This window comes from Taeniopygia guttata, chromosome 2 (assembly GCF_048771995.1).
Source record: "Taeniopygia guttata chromosome 2, bTaeGut7.mat, whole genome shotgun sequence".
Lineage (NCBI taxonomy): Eukaryota > Metazoa > Chordata > Aves > Passeriformes > Estrildidae > Taeniopygia > Taeniopygia guttata.
The window spans coordinates 86,953,937-86,969,650 of record NC_133026.1 but is presented as its reverse complement, the minus strand read 5'-3'; the positions used below and the strand labels follow the sequence as shown (position 1 = coordinate 86,969,650).

The 15,714-nt window shown below is 40.4% G+C and overlaps 1 protein-coding gene across 3 annotated transcripts in view; it reads left to right on the top strand.

The window, feature by feature from the left end:
* The first annotated feature begins 4,669 nt into the window (after positions 1–4,669).
* PTPN3 (protein tyrosine phosphatase non-receptor type 3) overlaps positions 4,670–15,714 on the top strand; it is a 156,844-nt gene continuing 145,799 nt past the window's right edge. The window contains exon 1 of one of the 3 annotated variants that reach the window (XM_030265783.4): positions 4,670–4,906. In XM_030265783.4, coding sequence (XP_030121643.2) covers positions 4,780–4,906 — 127 coding nt within the window. In that variant the 5' untranslated portion in view covers positions 4,670–4,779. The remainder of the gene's footprint in view (positions 4,907–15,714) is intronic. The other 2 variants (XM_072924387.1, XM_030265784.4) reach the window with 2 other exon arrangements.

Sequence of the window (15,714 nt, the reverse complement as noted above, 5' to 3'; positions counted from 1 at the left end):
ACATCACACAGAAATTACCCTGCCAATGGATGCTTGAGCTAGATTTTGTCTAAAAGTATGTGATGGCATTTAGTTTGTGATCTTGAGAAATCAATATTGAGTTGTTGTTTAATATAAATTTTAAAAAACAAACAAACAACCAAAATAGCCTAACAAAATTTTCAACATTTTAATATCATGTTCAGAGAATCTTGTTTTAGGATAAATTTCAGGTGATCTATGCAGGTCCCCTAATTTTACTCCTAGTCAGTGACATGTTCAACATTGCTATTGCTGTGTATTGCTTTGTAGTTCCTCTGGCTTTTATGGTCCCAGGGTTATCCTGGAGTCTTCAGGGCACAGCTTGATGGAAACTATTCATCCCCTTGTCTGAGAAAATAGATAGAAAAGTAGAGTAGAAAAACAAATGAAACCCATTTGGTTTTGTGCAGCATATGGAAAATAGAATTCATCCTAGTAAATGCAGAAGCTCATCTCAGAGCTGGTCATGGGGGAGTCCCCTTTACAGGCAGCAGAGAGAGAATGGGTGCACAAAGGGAGCTAGGGCATGGCTCAGCTCCTCCTAAAGGAGTGTCTGAACAGCTCACACGACTTATGCCCTCAGCATGCCTGCTTCTCTATGACTGTGGAAACAGCCTGGGCTGACCACCTCACATGCTGGGATCTGCACCACAGGTGTCTGGAATTCGGGACACAGCCTCTCCTCTAAACAGAGAGATGGAGCAAGGTTGCACATCCTAAAGCCTTTTACCCACAGCAGTTCTGGGCCCAGCGCGGGCTGTGCCTCCCACCCGCACACAGTTGCTGTGGATGTGTGCTCCCCCAGCGCCATGGTTGGCATCTCTGTGTTTCATAACCTTCCACCTCACTGTTTCCAGGGCAAGGCAGCAGTTTCAGCACAGCTTCTCACCAAGTGAACTGCATCTCTTCCAAAGAGAGCTCTGGCTCCCTTTCCTCTGCTTGCCCCCATCCTGTAACCTGTGCAGTAGTACCCAAAATCTTTTTTTCAAACAAACACTGTCCTGCTGAATTAAGCATTTTAAGGTTCTTCAGTTAGAACAGAAAGGCAAAGATTACCCAAATGGTCTGGATGACACCATAACATACCTCTCTGCACCAACGTATTCAGGACTCGGTGTTCACACAGCACTGGATAACAGAGTCATTACCTGTAGTGGAAAATCTGTTTAAAGAAACAGTTGCTTAAGCCTGATCCATTGAATGTCAGTTGGGGCCCACCCTCAGATTTTTGGCATATTCTCAAATCAGCCTTGAACTGAACAGCCTTTGATCAGTTCCGCAGAAAGTTAATGACACATGATTGTAGGTTACAGCAAGATATTGAGGTGAGGGCAAATGCATTATAAGGAAGCAGATGAGAGCACAACTTGGTTATTTTGTCACTTCAGTGACAGAAGTGGAGACAAGCATCAATTGCCTGTTTTTTTCTGTTTTTTTCTTCAGGCAATGGTTATAATTATAGATACGAGCCTCTTGGAAGATTGAGGACTGCAATTATGGGATGTTTCTCATTTGAACACTTTGCAGTAACTGACATAGAAATGTATGCATCATGGAAACAGCTGTAAATGGGCTCTGAAGGGGGCACTTAACAGGCTTCAAGTTTGGAGTCTGTCCAAAGACATAGATGACCACTTAATACCCTTAATTTCATGATTGCAACAGAATGATATTTTATGTAAATTTGACTCTGCCTGGTGTTTTGGCTAAACTTGACAATATTGGTTCACTTGACTTCTTAGAAGGTTTTCAGATTTTTAGGATTTGATGTTTAATCAAATGCATTCAGTCATCCAAGTGTTACCTCAAACAAATAGCACAGCTTCAATTAATAGTTTTCACTTCTGTGCTGTAAAAAGTTGGAAACAACTCAGACTGCACCTTTTTTTTCAAAGACTGAGGAACTGTTTTAATTTCTTGCATGTTTCATTCACAGGAAGAATTACACAGAGAGAAAAAAAAATTAAAGTATTGCCTGTGCAATTTTTATACTATCTCTCTACAGAAAGCTTTTTCTTTTTATATAGCAGTTCTTTCCACTGACATTCAAACTATGCATATCTGATGCCCAATATGAGTTTTGTAATGTGCTTCATTTGAGAATGTGATTATTGAGATGTCACCTACTGCATCTATATGTATTTAGACAATGCAAATGAATACACATTCTTCTGCAAATGCTCTTCCAAGAGTTTCTGATCTTGCAGCTCTAAGTTATTCACCTCATACTATAAATTGTCAGTGCAGTAACCTGAGGACATCCTAGAACATGACTCTGAAGTTAGTGGATTATGGAGTAAGAAGCAAGTAGGTTATGCATTTATTATATGCATTATTATCTTGGTCTATAATAATGCTGGCTGGCCATGTTAAGTCATATAGAGAATTATGTTTCAAGACTCAGGTAAGCTTACAGAACGTGTCAGTTTTAAGTGCAATCAAAGGGCATTTCACAAAAAGCTATTTCTCCACATCCATTTATCTTCAGTTCAGCACTGCCCAGCATAATCTCTTGGCTATCACCCATGTTAAGGGCTTTTGTATAAATAGGACAATGGATAAATAAATATCTACTGAGAACTGTTCTACAGAAAGAGGATGCAGATGGAAAAAGCAGTAACTTTGCTTCTTCACAGACCACACAAACAATATAAGTCCTGAAAGCTTTTGCAAATTTGTTTTACTTTTCAAGCTTCTATGAGTCCTCAGTGTATCATCTCAAGAATGTTGCCGTCATTTGAGATGTCTTCAGCTGAGGTGAAAGTACATGGGTTATGGCAACAGAAGCTCAGGCAGGAAAGCCAAGCAGATCCTCTTGTTCTTCTCACAGCCCAGCTACCACTGTCTTCCCAAGCAGAGCAGGTAAAAAATTATTTGCTCTAATCTCCAGGGGAAAATAAAATCTGTGTGTGCCTTTTACAATGCTCCTTGATGAGCAACACTGCAGAAGTGGGTGAATACATACACAGAGCCACAAAATGGTTTGGGTTGGAAGAGACCTTTAAAGATCACCTAACCCAAACCCTCTGCTGTGGGCAGGCAAATTTTTCACTAGACCAGGTTCCTTATAGTACTGACCAATCTGACATTGGGCACTTCCAGTGTTGGAGCAGCCACAACTTCTCTGGGCACCCTTTTCATTTTGTTCACTGAAGTATTAGAAGAAGTATAAGGCTTTCATATGAGTGAATTTAACATCGGGAAAACATTTTGCATCAATCTGTTCAATCTTTCCTGCATATGAATAAAGTAAAACAAGGCCCATCTTTGTAAGCGTTGTTGAGTTTCAGTTTTCAAAGAGAGAGAAAGAAAAATGAGGGTGAGGATTTAGACCTATTGAATATAATATAAGTAGTCACAGGCTGTAAAATGAGAGATTTTATTACCCTAGGTGAAAGAAAAGCAGGAAATTGCCATATTATATCATTTTTCACTGAGGAACCTCTGGTGAAATTGTTATTTCCAGGAGGGTGTAGTGATCCTAGAAGTGAGAATTGATTTAGATTTTTCTCTCATCATTTCACTGTGAAAATAGACTCTGAGCTTTTGCCAAATTCTGTAGGAGTATCTCTTTTTAAAAATCATTATTACAATAAGGTCAAGTTCTTCTTAAACAAAGCACTTTATAAGCCTAAAATTTCATATGCTTGGTGTTTATTGTCTGCCACATCCCAATATTTTACAAGTGTCCTATAATGATAGCTGCCTCTTTCATGCTGCATTTTGTAAAGCGATTTCAAAGCATTTCCCAAAGAAAGTGAACTGTAATTATGCACGTGGTAGAGATGGGGAAACAGAAACACCAAGAGGTACAGCAATTTGCCCAAGGTGACAGAACAAATTAGAGGCAGAGTCAGGCATAAATCCCATGTCTCCTGCTTTTTGCTTCCTTGCTAACCACAGCCTCACTTGGAGATAGTATCACCAGCTTGTAAAAGCAGTAGGGACCTGCTATAGGAGTATACAACATGCACCCTGATGTGAAGCTGATATGGGATCAGAATCAGGGTCCACCTGTAGTTCTTCTTGGTCACAGGGGTAACAGGTAAATGGTAAATGATCTGAGATGGGCTTGCAGAATAGTGCTGGAGACTCCTGACTGAACCTTGGATGGGTAGGCACAGGCCTCTGAAAGGCAGAGCAACCTCCATGGCTGCTGCATGGAGGAATTCTCCCTGCAAGCACTGAGACACCAATAATCTCATGCTCCTGAAGATGCATTCCTCAGAAATCAGGCCCACACAATTTTTCCCCTTCAGCAGCGATCAGAGTGGCTGATCATGGAGACAGAGGACTCTGCAGAGCAATGTGGAGCTGCTTTGTCCCACAGGACATCGTGCCCTGGAGAGATGCAGTGGCAGCCCTCACCACCTCATTGCACAGCAGAAGGATTCTTGCATTCCCACAGCGCAGAAGCATCCAAACTCTACCGCTATTTGTGGTTTATTTGGCACGTTAAGATTGATTTAAAATTATTTCCTGTGTATTCGCAAACCCAGCAAGTAGTTTCTCTTTAAAGTGCACCAGCTGTGACATTGGGCAGGTTCTGTAATTTCAAATGAGGCGCTAAGAGACTACTCCTTTCAACAGCTTTTTTTTTTTAATGAGGGTGGGTACCTGTTGCAATGAATCAATTAAAACTCTTCTGACACATAAGCTGTGTGTTGCCAGACCCGTTTCACAGGTTTCTCAGGAGGGTGGATAACATGTGACAGCACACAGAGAAGCCAAAAGTACTGGAGAAGATCAGAAGCCTGCATGAGTGAGCTCAGCTTTCCAAAATATTTTCTTAAAGCGCTATTCAAGGGACCACTGACCTCTGCAACAGACAGCACCATGGTGGAGCAAGAGATGCTGCTATCGTGTGCTTATCCTCAAGAAAAGTGTAAGTGACCAAATATGATTTTGTATAAGGAATGAAAACAGGACACCAGAGGAAGGAAATGAAAGGAATTATCTAGATTCTATAATTGAAAAGACTGAGGGAGTAGAGGGGAAATGCTGAAAGAAGGAAATAAGGAAGCTATTTACTTTATATTGTAGGCATGCAATTGAAATACGATTAGCGTGCTTGCAAGCAAAAGAAAGGATGTTTGTATGCACAACTCTGATATAAAAGCTTCTTGAAGAAACTTGCTTTAATCTTTGACTTTCTGCTTGTATTTGCAAAGTACTGTGGTGTGGAGCTGCTTGTGTGGTAGAGAACATAAACAGCAAGCTTTGATTTAGTTACTTAAGGAGCAGACTGGGGTGCAAAGAAAGCATTTTCAAGAAAGACATGGTGTGATTAAAACCAACAGTTTAGGCTTTTCTAGCAATGCAATGCCTCTTTTTCCTAAGAGATAGGCAGGCTTTCTGATATTTTATCCAAATATCAGCTGAAATTAGGGTACAGTGGGAATATACTCAAATCCATCCCTTCTTCCTGAAAGCACGCTGTCACAGAACCTCTCTGTGAACAAGAACTTTTATTTTTATTACCAAAAAATATAATGCAGACAAAAAAAACCAAATAAAATCTGTATGTATTGACTTTTAAAATGCTTGGGAATGTTTTAAAATACTAGTGAAAAAATCAAGTCAGATTTCCAGCATGCTAAAGATGAGTATGACAGAAAGGTAGAAATGTAGCTGACTACAATAAAGTCGGGTAACTAAGTGTGGACTGGACATGTCTGAACAAAATATTAAGCAAATGTAGAAATGGAACTGGTATGTCCTGAAGCCACTTCAGTGCACTGCCAGAACAAAATTCAGTCAAAAAAAAAAAAAAAAACCAAACAACAACAAAAAAAAAAACCAAAAAACCCAAACTCTTCTCCCTTTCAACTAAAGAAGTATTTCTTTTTGAATGGCCTAGCTTAGTTCATGAGAAAGTTATTTAAAATTTACTCCAGATTGAAGGATTGTATTTATTCTGTTTGTAAAAATATCACTTTGCATAGGACTTTGTGTTCATTTTTGGGAGCAGAATAGGACAGCAAAATGTAGTTTACCTGTGGAGAGGCGTTTTCATTTTTGTCTTGTTTTCTATTCCCTACTTTGTATATGCAAAAAGCAAGAGAGAGATAAAAATCATCCTTACCACAGTGTCCTGTTGAGCTGACTTAGAAGCTCATAACCGACTGTGACAGAGTTTAAATGAAACCTGGAGTTAAAATATCTGTGCTATTAAAAAACCCCAACCAAACCACACTTTCCTTCCTGCTGCCAAGTGTCCCGTTAAAGGTTTTTTAAAAAACAGGCTGACAATACTTTATTTTTATCTTTGCTGTAACCCCAGCAATATAAATGATTGGTTTTGTTTCATGGATTGATTTTTTTTTTTTATTTGTGTTGTTCATTTTAATGTTAAATAGAGAATGGGAGTCATAGTGGGTTAAAATCATCCAACTGTCTTTCATGGAAGACATAAAAGATCACTGAACTACTCTAATTGCTCAGTTTTGTGTGAAATTTAACTTCTTACTCTGTGTCATTGTATTTACATGTGTGTGAGAGATTTCTCAGTCTCAGTTTGGCTGTCAAATTCATAGAAATGTGACATGCAGCATTGTAGGAGCTGAAAAAATTGCATAGAGAAATCAAATGAAGCCCAAAGGAACTAAATCCATAGGAGGAAGGAAACCATGTGATACCTCAGGATGGATGAGCTGGGTCCACTAATTACAACTTCTGGCGACATGAATCAGCAGTGACCCCCCCCTGAAGCCAACTGAGTTACCCCATGGGCTTAGGAAAGGACAATGTGGAGGACCAGCCTTGCTGCATTTACAGTATTAGGCTCTTGCCCAGAACAGGTAGGGTGTGTATCTGACATGTTAAAAAGACAAACAGAGCACTGAATGGGTCCATTCTAGCTGTAAAGGGTCAAATTATGCCTCAATGGGTGATGCCTTTCAGCTCAAAACTAAGTTATGTCTTGGATTGATCCAAAAAGTTAACCCGCTGGAGATTTAAGCTTATAAATAAAAACCTGAGTCTTTTAAGAAATTCTCTCTGCTAAGCATGGTACACCTTTGGAAGTCTGGACCTACTTGTTTGGAACTGTTTGTTTTCTTCCTGTTGTGATGTGAAGTCAGCAAGAAACTCAAAACTTTATACCTGAACCAAATGTCCATCTATCTGCAATGCATTTCCATGTGCCTTCTTCTTTGTCTCCCTAAAAATCTTGCAAGGACAGCCTTAGATGTTTGGGGCACACCAGAATGGTCAGAAAATTGAAAAATTAGCCTGTAGTTAGTCACATGGCACATTTTTTGTAGAACCCTGAGGGTCTAGTGCTGTAGTGTCATGTCATTCAGTCCATGGGTGGGTACTTTCTCTTCCCGGTGAAGGGAATATGAGCTGGGGTTTTCTGTGGCCTTATCTCGCCGGGTATTTGGAGCAAACTTTGTTGAAGCCCTTAGAAGCTCCCTTGGCAGAGGTGGCTTTCAAAGGAAAAACTAGTAAATTAGCCATTACAATGGATGTTACTCCTCTTAGAAAGAAAAAAGTGTATCAAATATGTTGTTGCTCCTAGAAAAGGATAAAGACCTCTAAACTATGTGACATAGTCACATAGTATTCCTGAATAGCTGCTTGCAAATGTAAATTTCTAAGGAAAATAACATAAGCTATCTTTTTGCACTTATCCCTTTGCATTTTTATTTATTTTAGTAATGGTTTCATATTTTTTGTGTATTTTGAATATCTTATGTTAGGCTGCTTCTTTAGGTAATATTTGTGGATTTCCAAAGCTCAAATATAGATTGATTTATTTATTGACTCTAGAAGAGCATATGACAAAAATACACTGGTCTAAGCCTTTATTTAAAAACTCAAAAAAACAGCCAAACATACAAAAAGCCAATCAAAAAAAACCAAACCAAAACAAACAATAACTCACCAACAAACAAACAAAAAACCCTCAAATAAAACCCCAACACTTTTGTGCTTGTAGTTTAATTTTCTATCACACAGTGTATGACTACTTTTTTTTCAATTATTCTAAAAGCAAATCAACTTTCTGTTAGAACCAAACAAAGATATTTCAACCAAAAATGGTGTTTTTAGTGAGGGTAGGGGTTTTTTTGTTCATATGCTTGTTTTTGACCACTGTTTCTCAGCTATGAAATGTCAAACACACTTTCAGGATGGCTTACTTAGATTTCAGATTTAAAAAAATATTGGGAAATTAATATATTTTGTTCTTGCTGTCTAAGAGCAGCATGTGTGTGCTGATGAGAAGATGTGGGAAATATCTGTTCTCTCTGTCTTGAGAAGACAAAAATGTGGTGGTTGCCTAGGAGGATTATTTAAAAAGCCTTTATCTGAAACAGTTTTCCCAGACACTTGGTCATTCTCAGTCTCATTTGTTTATTTTCATTTTTTTTAATTTTCAAATCTAAATGTTTTGTTTGATCATGTCAGAAGGCATTCTTTTAGACTTAGACTTTTAAATTAATGATCATCCTCAAAGCAGAGTTATTCCCTGCTAGCAATACCACTTTGTTTTAATCACTTCTCAAATTTGCCTGGAAAGACTTCTTTTGTTTTGCTTGGATTGTGAATTAATATATTAAATCATGTCAGACTAAGGATTGGTCTCAGGTGGATCACAAGGAAAACAGCCCTAGTTATCTCCTGGTGAACACCTATCTTTTTAAAGCTTAACAGGGAATCAATTTCTAATCTATCTAACACACTCTTTGTAAGTTCCAGTAAATGCACATTTTGAATTAAAAAGTCACGCACAGTTAAATTGCATGTCTTGGAGAAAACAAAATATACGGTTCTAATACAGATACAGTTCTTGAACAGAGCTGTCATGCTGTCAAACCAAAAGATTCATTTAAGGAAATCTGTTTCCAGTGAACTGTGCTGCCTGTCAGCTTTTTTAGCTGATTTTTTGATATCTTGCCAAATTAACACATCAGTGTATGTCAGTCCAATCTATAGCTGTAGTCAGCTAATAGGAAATGAAGTCGGTATCACTCCCTAATTTCTGAAGGTCAGATATGTCCAAAGGAAGAAAAAATAAACTGAAAACAAGCCAAAAGCAATACACATGCTATTCACATGCTTCTCCACTCAGAGCCACATTGAAAGATACTTCCATGTGAATTCCTCTGTGTTGAATTTTCTTTGGAAGAAGGACTTATGCAATGCAAGGGTGGAGCCCAGGCAGATATATAAGATGGACAAATGTGTCTGTCAATGGTTACAGAGAAGTATATTCAGGGAAACAGCTTATGTTCTTCCTGAGTAGAATGGCCACTAAAAATCTTCTCTGCATAAAGTTGGTATTACCACTGCTCACTACTCATTCTGCATGGATAATTTTAGTTGTCCCAGAAAAATGCCAGGCTTAGCTGGAAAAGGAGATGGAGCAATTGCCCAAACTCTGCAGGCTCCTCCAGGGGCCTGGCAGCTGCATAAAGGCTGCTCAGGGGCCCGGAGGATGCAGGGGCTTTGCCCACACAGCATCCTTGTGTTTAATGTTGTGCTGCTTGTGCTGCTGTGGTAACGCGGGTGGGAATGCTGCCGGCAGCTGGAGGCGTGCAGCTCCCCGTGCAGGAAGATGGGCTCTGAGGGACAGTGGGCAGCTGGCCTAGGCTAACTCTGCAAGAAAGGGAAACAGTGTTCAGGGAGAAAACAGCAGAAGGAAGTTTAAAATGGACCCAGAATGTATCTGCAGTATAGCTCACCATACATGTCACATCTCACATGGCATCATACACACATCTGCAGCCCACTGGAGGCCTGGGCTCAGGAAGATTTCTGACTCTCTTGAGGTTTTTTTCTTCAATCACATTTGTGAGTTTCTGCTGTACTGGATTCCCAAGGGGTAGAGGCTCTGCTGCGCTGGCCACATGAAGCTGTTGGTAGTGAGGTGTCCACTTGCATTTCTCACCATACCATAGCATAACCTTGCCTATGAAAAATAAACAACCAAAACAAAACCCCCACAAACCAATCCTGCTATCATATTTTTGGCCCAGTTATGCTGTCAAACTTGTAATGATGTAACTAAGAAAAAAATTTTGCACGGTGTTTCCTTCCAGAGTGATGGAATTTGGAGCACTGCAGTCTTCAGGAGACTCTGTCCCTTGCTGCTCATTTAAAAGGAGCAAGATGTCAAATCCATACCAGATTTTTTGACCTGGGACTTGACCACTTGACCCAGCTGAGATATTTAAGACTAAAATCCCAACAATGCTGAAGAAGTTCAAAAACTTATTTGCTTTTCAATTTACGAAGATCTTGGAGCATGTCTGTTTATATCCTGGGATGTCCCAGTCTTAGTGGAGTTGAGAGAGTAATTCAAGTGTCACTTTGCACATACCCCTAACTAAGCCTATTGTAGGTCCCACAAATGTACTCTGACCATATTCAGCTTTCAGGGATATATTTCTCACCTTATTATGTACAATGATTCTTGGTTTTTGCTGCCAAAATTCAAAATTCCTGTTCTCTGCCTGAGCACTTCATAGTATACTGAGTATTTACTTCAGAGGACTTGGAGATTTTGATTCCCTATTTGAACAGAGAATGTTCAAATCTTTTCAATGTCTTGAGACAAAGCCATGCCAGTAGCAGTGAGGCTACTCTGGCAACAGGCAGTCCCACTTCAACCATGCCACCAGCCTTGGTGCTGGTTACTCATTCCAAGCAGAGCAGGACAGGCCTGAGTTTTAGTTTCCCTACTTCTTTTTCTTGTCATTCGCATTCAACCACCAGTGGTTAAAACACAGAAAACCAAGCAGAAAGAAGGGCCAGAAACCTGGATACCCTCATGCCAGGTGAGTGTCCTGAGCATGAGGAAACCTGACTCAGTTGCCCAATATGATCTTTCTCTTTATGGACTAGTGTTTCTTGAAATGTTTCCTGCACAGTTGCAGATGGAGTATGAGGAGCACATCCCTCCAGCCCACTCAGACTGACCTACTTTAGAGCTGCTAAAGGCATAAGCTTGGTGGGGAGGAGGGTGGGCAGAAAGAGCAGCCCCCTTCCCACACACACTGTGCAGCCAAAGCAAGGAGCCAAACTTAGGACATCCAATTTCCAGGTCACTGCTTTAGCAGCAGGGTCTCCTATGGGTGTGTGGCAGCTGTGGCAAGGAGGGAGCATTAAAAAGTTTAAGGCCTGCACAATTCTCTGAAGGGAAGGAGAAAAAAAGAAAAAGGAAAATAAGTAAAGGGGGCAAAAAAGCCCAAAAAGTTATATTTTGGAAGGGATCCAATTTGCAGATCCCAACCAAATGCAAGTATCTCCTTGCAAGTCTGACAGGTAGGTTTTAAGGTTTCTCTCCCCACCCAGCCAGCTTTATTGGCTAGGTCTGTGCAGGTACATGCTAAGCTGCTTGGGGTTGTTATTGCTAGCTCCTAACACTCTTTGTGCACTTTATAGATCTGTTGCTCAGGATTCAGACTGCTCAAAGGCCTGAGATCTTAAATACGGGGTATTACACCAACTTAACGCTGAGTCACCAAAGCCCTTTATTGAATCTGGCCCCAGTGCATTTTTCAGGCTTATTTGCAGAGCAGCAGGTATTATTACCAGGAGTAACTGGGTTAATAACAGGGCCTCCTAGAGAGAAAGCAATTTGTAACACCTCTGATGCTTTGACTGAAACATGTTCATTATCCCCATTCCCAGTTATGTAACAGGGAGAAAAATATCAAAAAAATACTTCTTGCAGAAATCTCTGCAGTACCCATTGCCTGTATGGCCACTGTATCCTGTTTGCTCAGACCTACATGGTTACAGTTGCCTGGAACATCCTCAGCAGAATGCCCCTTGAGTTTTGGTAGCCGGATGTGGGTTAAAAAAATAAATACAACAAACACACAAAAAAAACCCAAGAAAGCAAAACTCAAAAACCAACAAAATGAAACAAAATACTAAAAAAAAAAAAAACCAAAAAAACTCCAAAAAAAACAAAAACCAAAAAACAAAACCCACCAAACAACAAACAAACAAAAAACCCTAACAACAAAAAAATCAACCCAGACAGAAAGACATTTATCTTCACTGTGGACAGACAGTTGTTGCACACTTGAAGTCTGACAGATGTGGTTTTCTGGCCACAGAAGTGGGTGGGAGAAAAGCAATATCTTGGATCATGTTAGGGAGAAGGGTGAGCCTTTTCTTCGCTTGAGAGAAAAAGATTTGAAAACTTTCAAAGTTGTCCTTTGCAGCTCTACACACAACATATGGTCCTTCCTGAGTTTTTGACTGTTCCTAGTGTGGGACCCTGCCAAATGAAAGTTAAACAAAAGCTACCCTTACAAAAATATTTAGGAAGCCCTGTTTTAGAAGTGACTGCACATGTTGGCTGTGACTCAGAGCACACCCACACACTGGGTAGATAGATTAGCATCTAAACCACTAGGCAAGTTCCAATTCTTGCTCAGAAGGTCAAAAAAGCCTGGGAAATGTCCATTGCTCCCTTTCTCCTCAGAACAAATTTTTTTTTCCAGATTACAAAGTCATTTTGGATGGCACTGAAACAGTGAAGTCAACTGATTTATTGTCATAAACAATTGTGTTCCAAGTTGGGAACCAATTTTGTAATTTCATGACAAAAGAATAAAGTAGACATCAAAAAACAATTTTAAAAGGAAAAAAGAAACCATAATGAAAAGGCCCAACTCTCCAAAAGCAAAACCATTTCCTTTAGATTGGTTCCTTTTAACATTTGTTTTTGCTGCACAGAAACCAATGGGATTCATAAAATATTTGCTAGGGAGGTACATATTAATTGAAGGGAGATGAAAGCCAAAAGTGTCCTTGACAATGTTTTCTCCAGAACTGGAAAAGGTCAAATCTGATGTAGTTAGTTTTGTTTTTCTTTTATTTGGTGTCATATCACAACAGCTCAAAATACCGAGAGTGCCATCTGCATTTCACTTGGCTTTCACACAGAGTAGCTGGCCCATTTCCAAGACACCTGTCACTGAAGTCCCTGCACCTCCTTTGGTGTTGTTAGGAAGGCAATAGATGCCCACCTTCACTGCCCTTCCTCCCACCCTGAGGAGACACAGGGATGAAGCTGGGGTACAGCTAAGAGCACTAGAAGCATCTATTAGGCTAGAAATAAAGTTGTCCTGAAGTTTGAAGTACCTCCTAACCCGGAGAGGGAAAAAAGCTATCAATAAAAATTTTCCATAGTGGTGCATATTTTATGGGTTGTGGTTAAAAGGCTTTTAGTATAGAACTAGAAGTTGTGGGTTGTCCTGAAGACCAAGGTTTAGTCTGTTATAGAAACCTCAGACATTCATGCAACCTAAAACATAAGAATATTTGTGAAATCAAAGTAAAGAAAATAAACTTCTAGAGATGACAAAAAATATGTAAACAAGAGAGATGCAGAAGTAAAGTTAGAGCTGAAAAATACTCTACATGTTTCCAGCCATATTAAATCTGATTGCAAAGGGAAGCTGGCTAGTTAGGTAATTTTTGTGACATTGGGCATTCTAAAATAGTTCCAGGCTTTTTGTCTGTGCTTCATTCTGTACTTTTATTGTTGTGGCTGAGATAATGATAAGAAAAATAACATATGGTGGGAATGGAGAGTGACAGCAGAGTCTGAGTGGAAGAAAGCACTTTTTCCTTTTTCTTTTTAATGATAATGGGGGAAAAAGGTCAGAAAAGCACAATGATAGGAGTTTCAGTAATATAGAAACAGTCTGGAGCTATATTCACTGTTGCAGACTTGCCATGGAGGAAATACAACAGATCTACAAGATGTATGGCCATTATTAATATTTCAGCTGTACAGGCAAAGCAGGGATTAGTCAAATCTTTATTAATAGTTAATCTCTTGCAAAACCAGGGGCGGAAATATTAACTCACCTTGATGGCTTGTGGTTTGGATTTCTTTTCCCCTAGTGTGGCTTTTCACTGAGCTGCCTGTTGTTTTCTGTGATTCATTGACAAATGGTCTTATGAGCCCCAAGAGAATCCTTTCCCAATGATAAAACCAGCAGGAATGAGAAAGAGGAAAAATAAATGGCATGAAGGAGATGGCTTTTCTATTTTCATTCCTCCCACTGGTGCTGTGTGAGAGGTAGTCCAAGAAATTGGACAAAAACCGACATAAGTGTCTAGAACCAGTGTTCAGTAAAACCTGCTTTTCTTCTGCATTTGCAGTGCCATTACTACAAGTTAGATCATGTTCTCTCTTCCAGAGTAACCATCATGTGTTCAACAGTGAGGGTGCTCTTGCCAAAACGTTCTTCTTATCAGGATTATTCTTTTGCATGATAAAATATCAAAGACCCTGTGTGATTAATCTTTTGATCTTTGCCTGTTAATAAACACAGAATTTTCTCTGGCCTCAGAAATGTTTTCCAGTAACTCTTTTTCTTCTAGTAGAAGTTTTGAAGTTTATCCGAACTATTTGGGACATTATTCTTACTTGCATTTTTATTAATTGAGAAAAAGAAAGGACTACATTTCATGAAGAATAGTTTTAATTTTCGTTCAGTTTCATTTTACTTATTAAATTAAATGAAGCATGCTTTTTCCTCTCATCACAGTGCTGCAGGAAGGAGCTAGTCAACTATCCTACAAGCAGTTCATACTCAGAGAAAGCATTACTGGGCAATTTTTCTAGGCTTCGCTGGAGGGAAATTATCCAGGGGGAAGAAAAAAGCATGTTGCTGTAGGAAGGTGTTTTTCTATCGATGGAGATCACCCTCAGGAGCAGTGAGGGACTGTTGCTTCTCTGGAACTGTGGCATTCTCCAGGCATGCCGTGTGACAGCTGCTATGGTCAGGACACAGGACAAGCTGGCAGCACCTGCATCCCTCTTGTTTTGTAACTATCTGAGATGACAGGAAGCTATTGAGAATTGGCTTTTTTAATAGCTAGTAGTCATGGCTTCTGTGACAGAAAAACCTATGGAAACTATGGTTCTGCTCTGCCATTTTGGATTTGGCCTGCAGCATTTTGTTTGCATGTTGCGAAGGGCTCAGGCAAGTTGTCTTCCTCCCACATCTCAGTATCATTGTTAGCCGGTTTTCCTTGCTGTTTCCACATTAGTTTTTTCTTCCTGTGCAATATCATTGATGAGAGAGGACTCTGCTCCTGGCCATGGGAGGAGAAGACCGTGGATGAGGACTGATGACCAGCCTCTCCCCAGGGAGGCCAGAAGGATGGAATGCTGTGCTGGGTTTGCATAATGCAGTTTAGTCGCCGGAGAAGGCACTACAGACATGGATTCTGTGAGAAGCTGATAGAAAATTTCCCCATGTTTGATGGAGCCAGTTCCAGCTGGCCCTGAGATGGGCCTGCTGCTGGCCAAGGCTGAGCCCATCAGCAGCAGTGGCAGGACTTCTGGGATAACATATTTAAGAAGGGGGAAAACTTACTGCACAAAAGCAACTGCAGCCATAGAGAGAGAGAGAGAGTATGTGAGGTGAACAGCCCTGCAGATCCAAGGCCAGTGGATATGGAGGAGCAGGAGGTGCTCCAGGCACTGGAGCCGGGGTTGCCCTCCGCCTCATGAGGCAGCTGTGCTTCTGCAGCTCATGGAGGAGCACAGTGGAGCAGAGATCTGCCTGAAGTGCATGGAGGAGCCCACACCAGAGCACATGGAGGTACCTGAAGGACCCCATGGGAAGCCCAGGCTGGAGCAGGCTCTGGACAGGACCTGTGGCCCTGTGGAGAAAGGAGTCTGCATGGGAGTAGGGTTGCTGTCAGGAC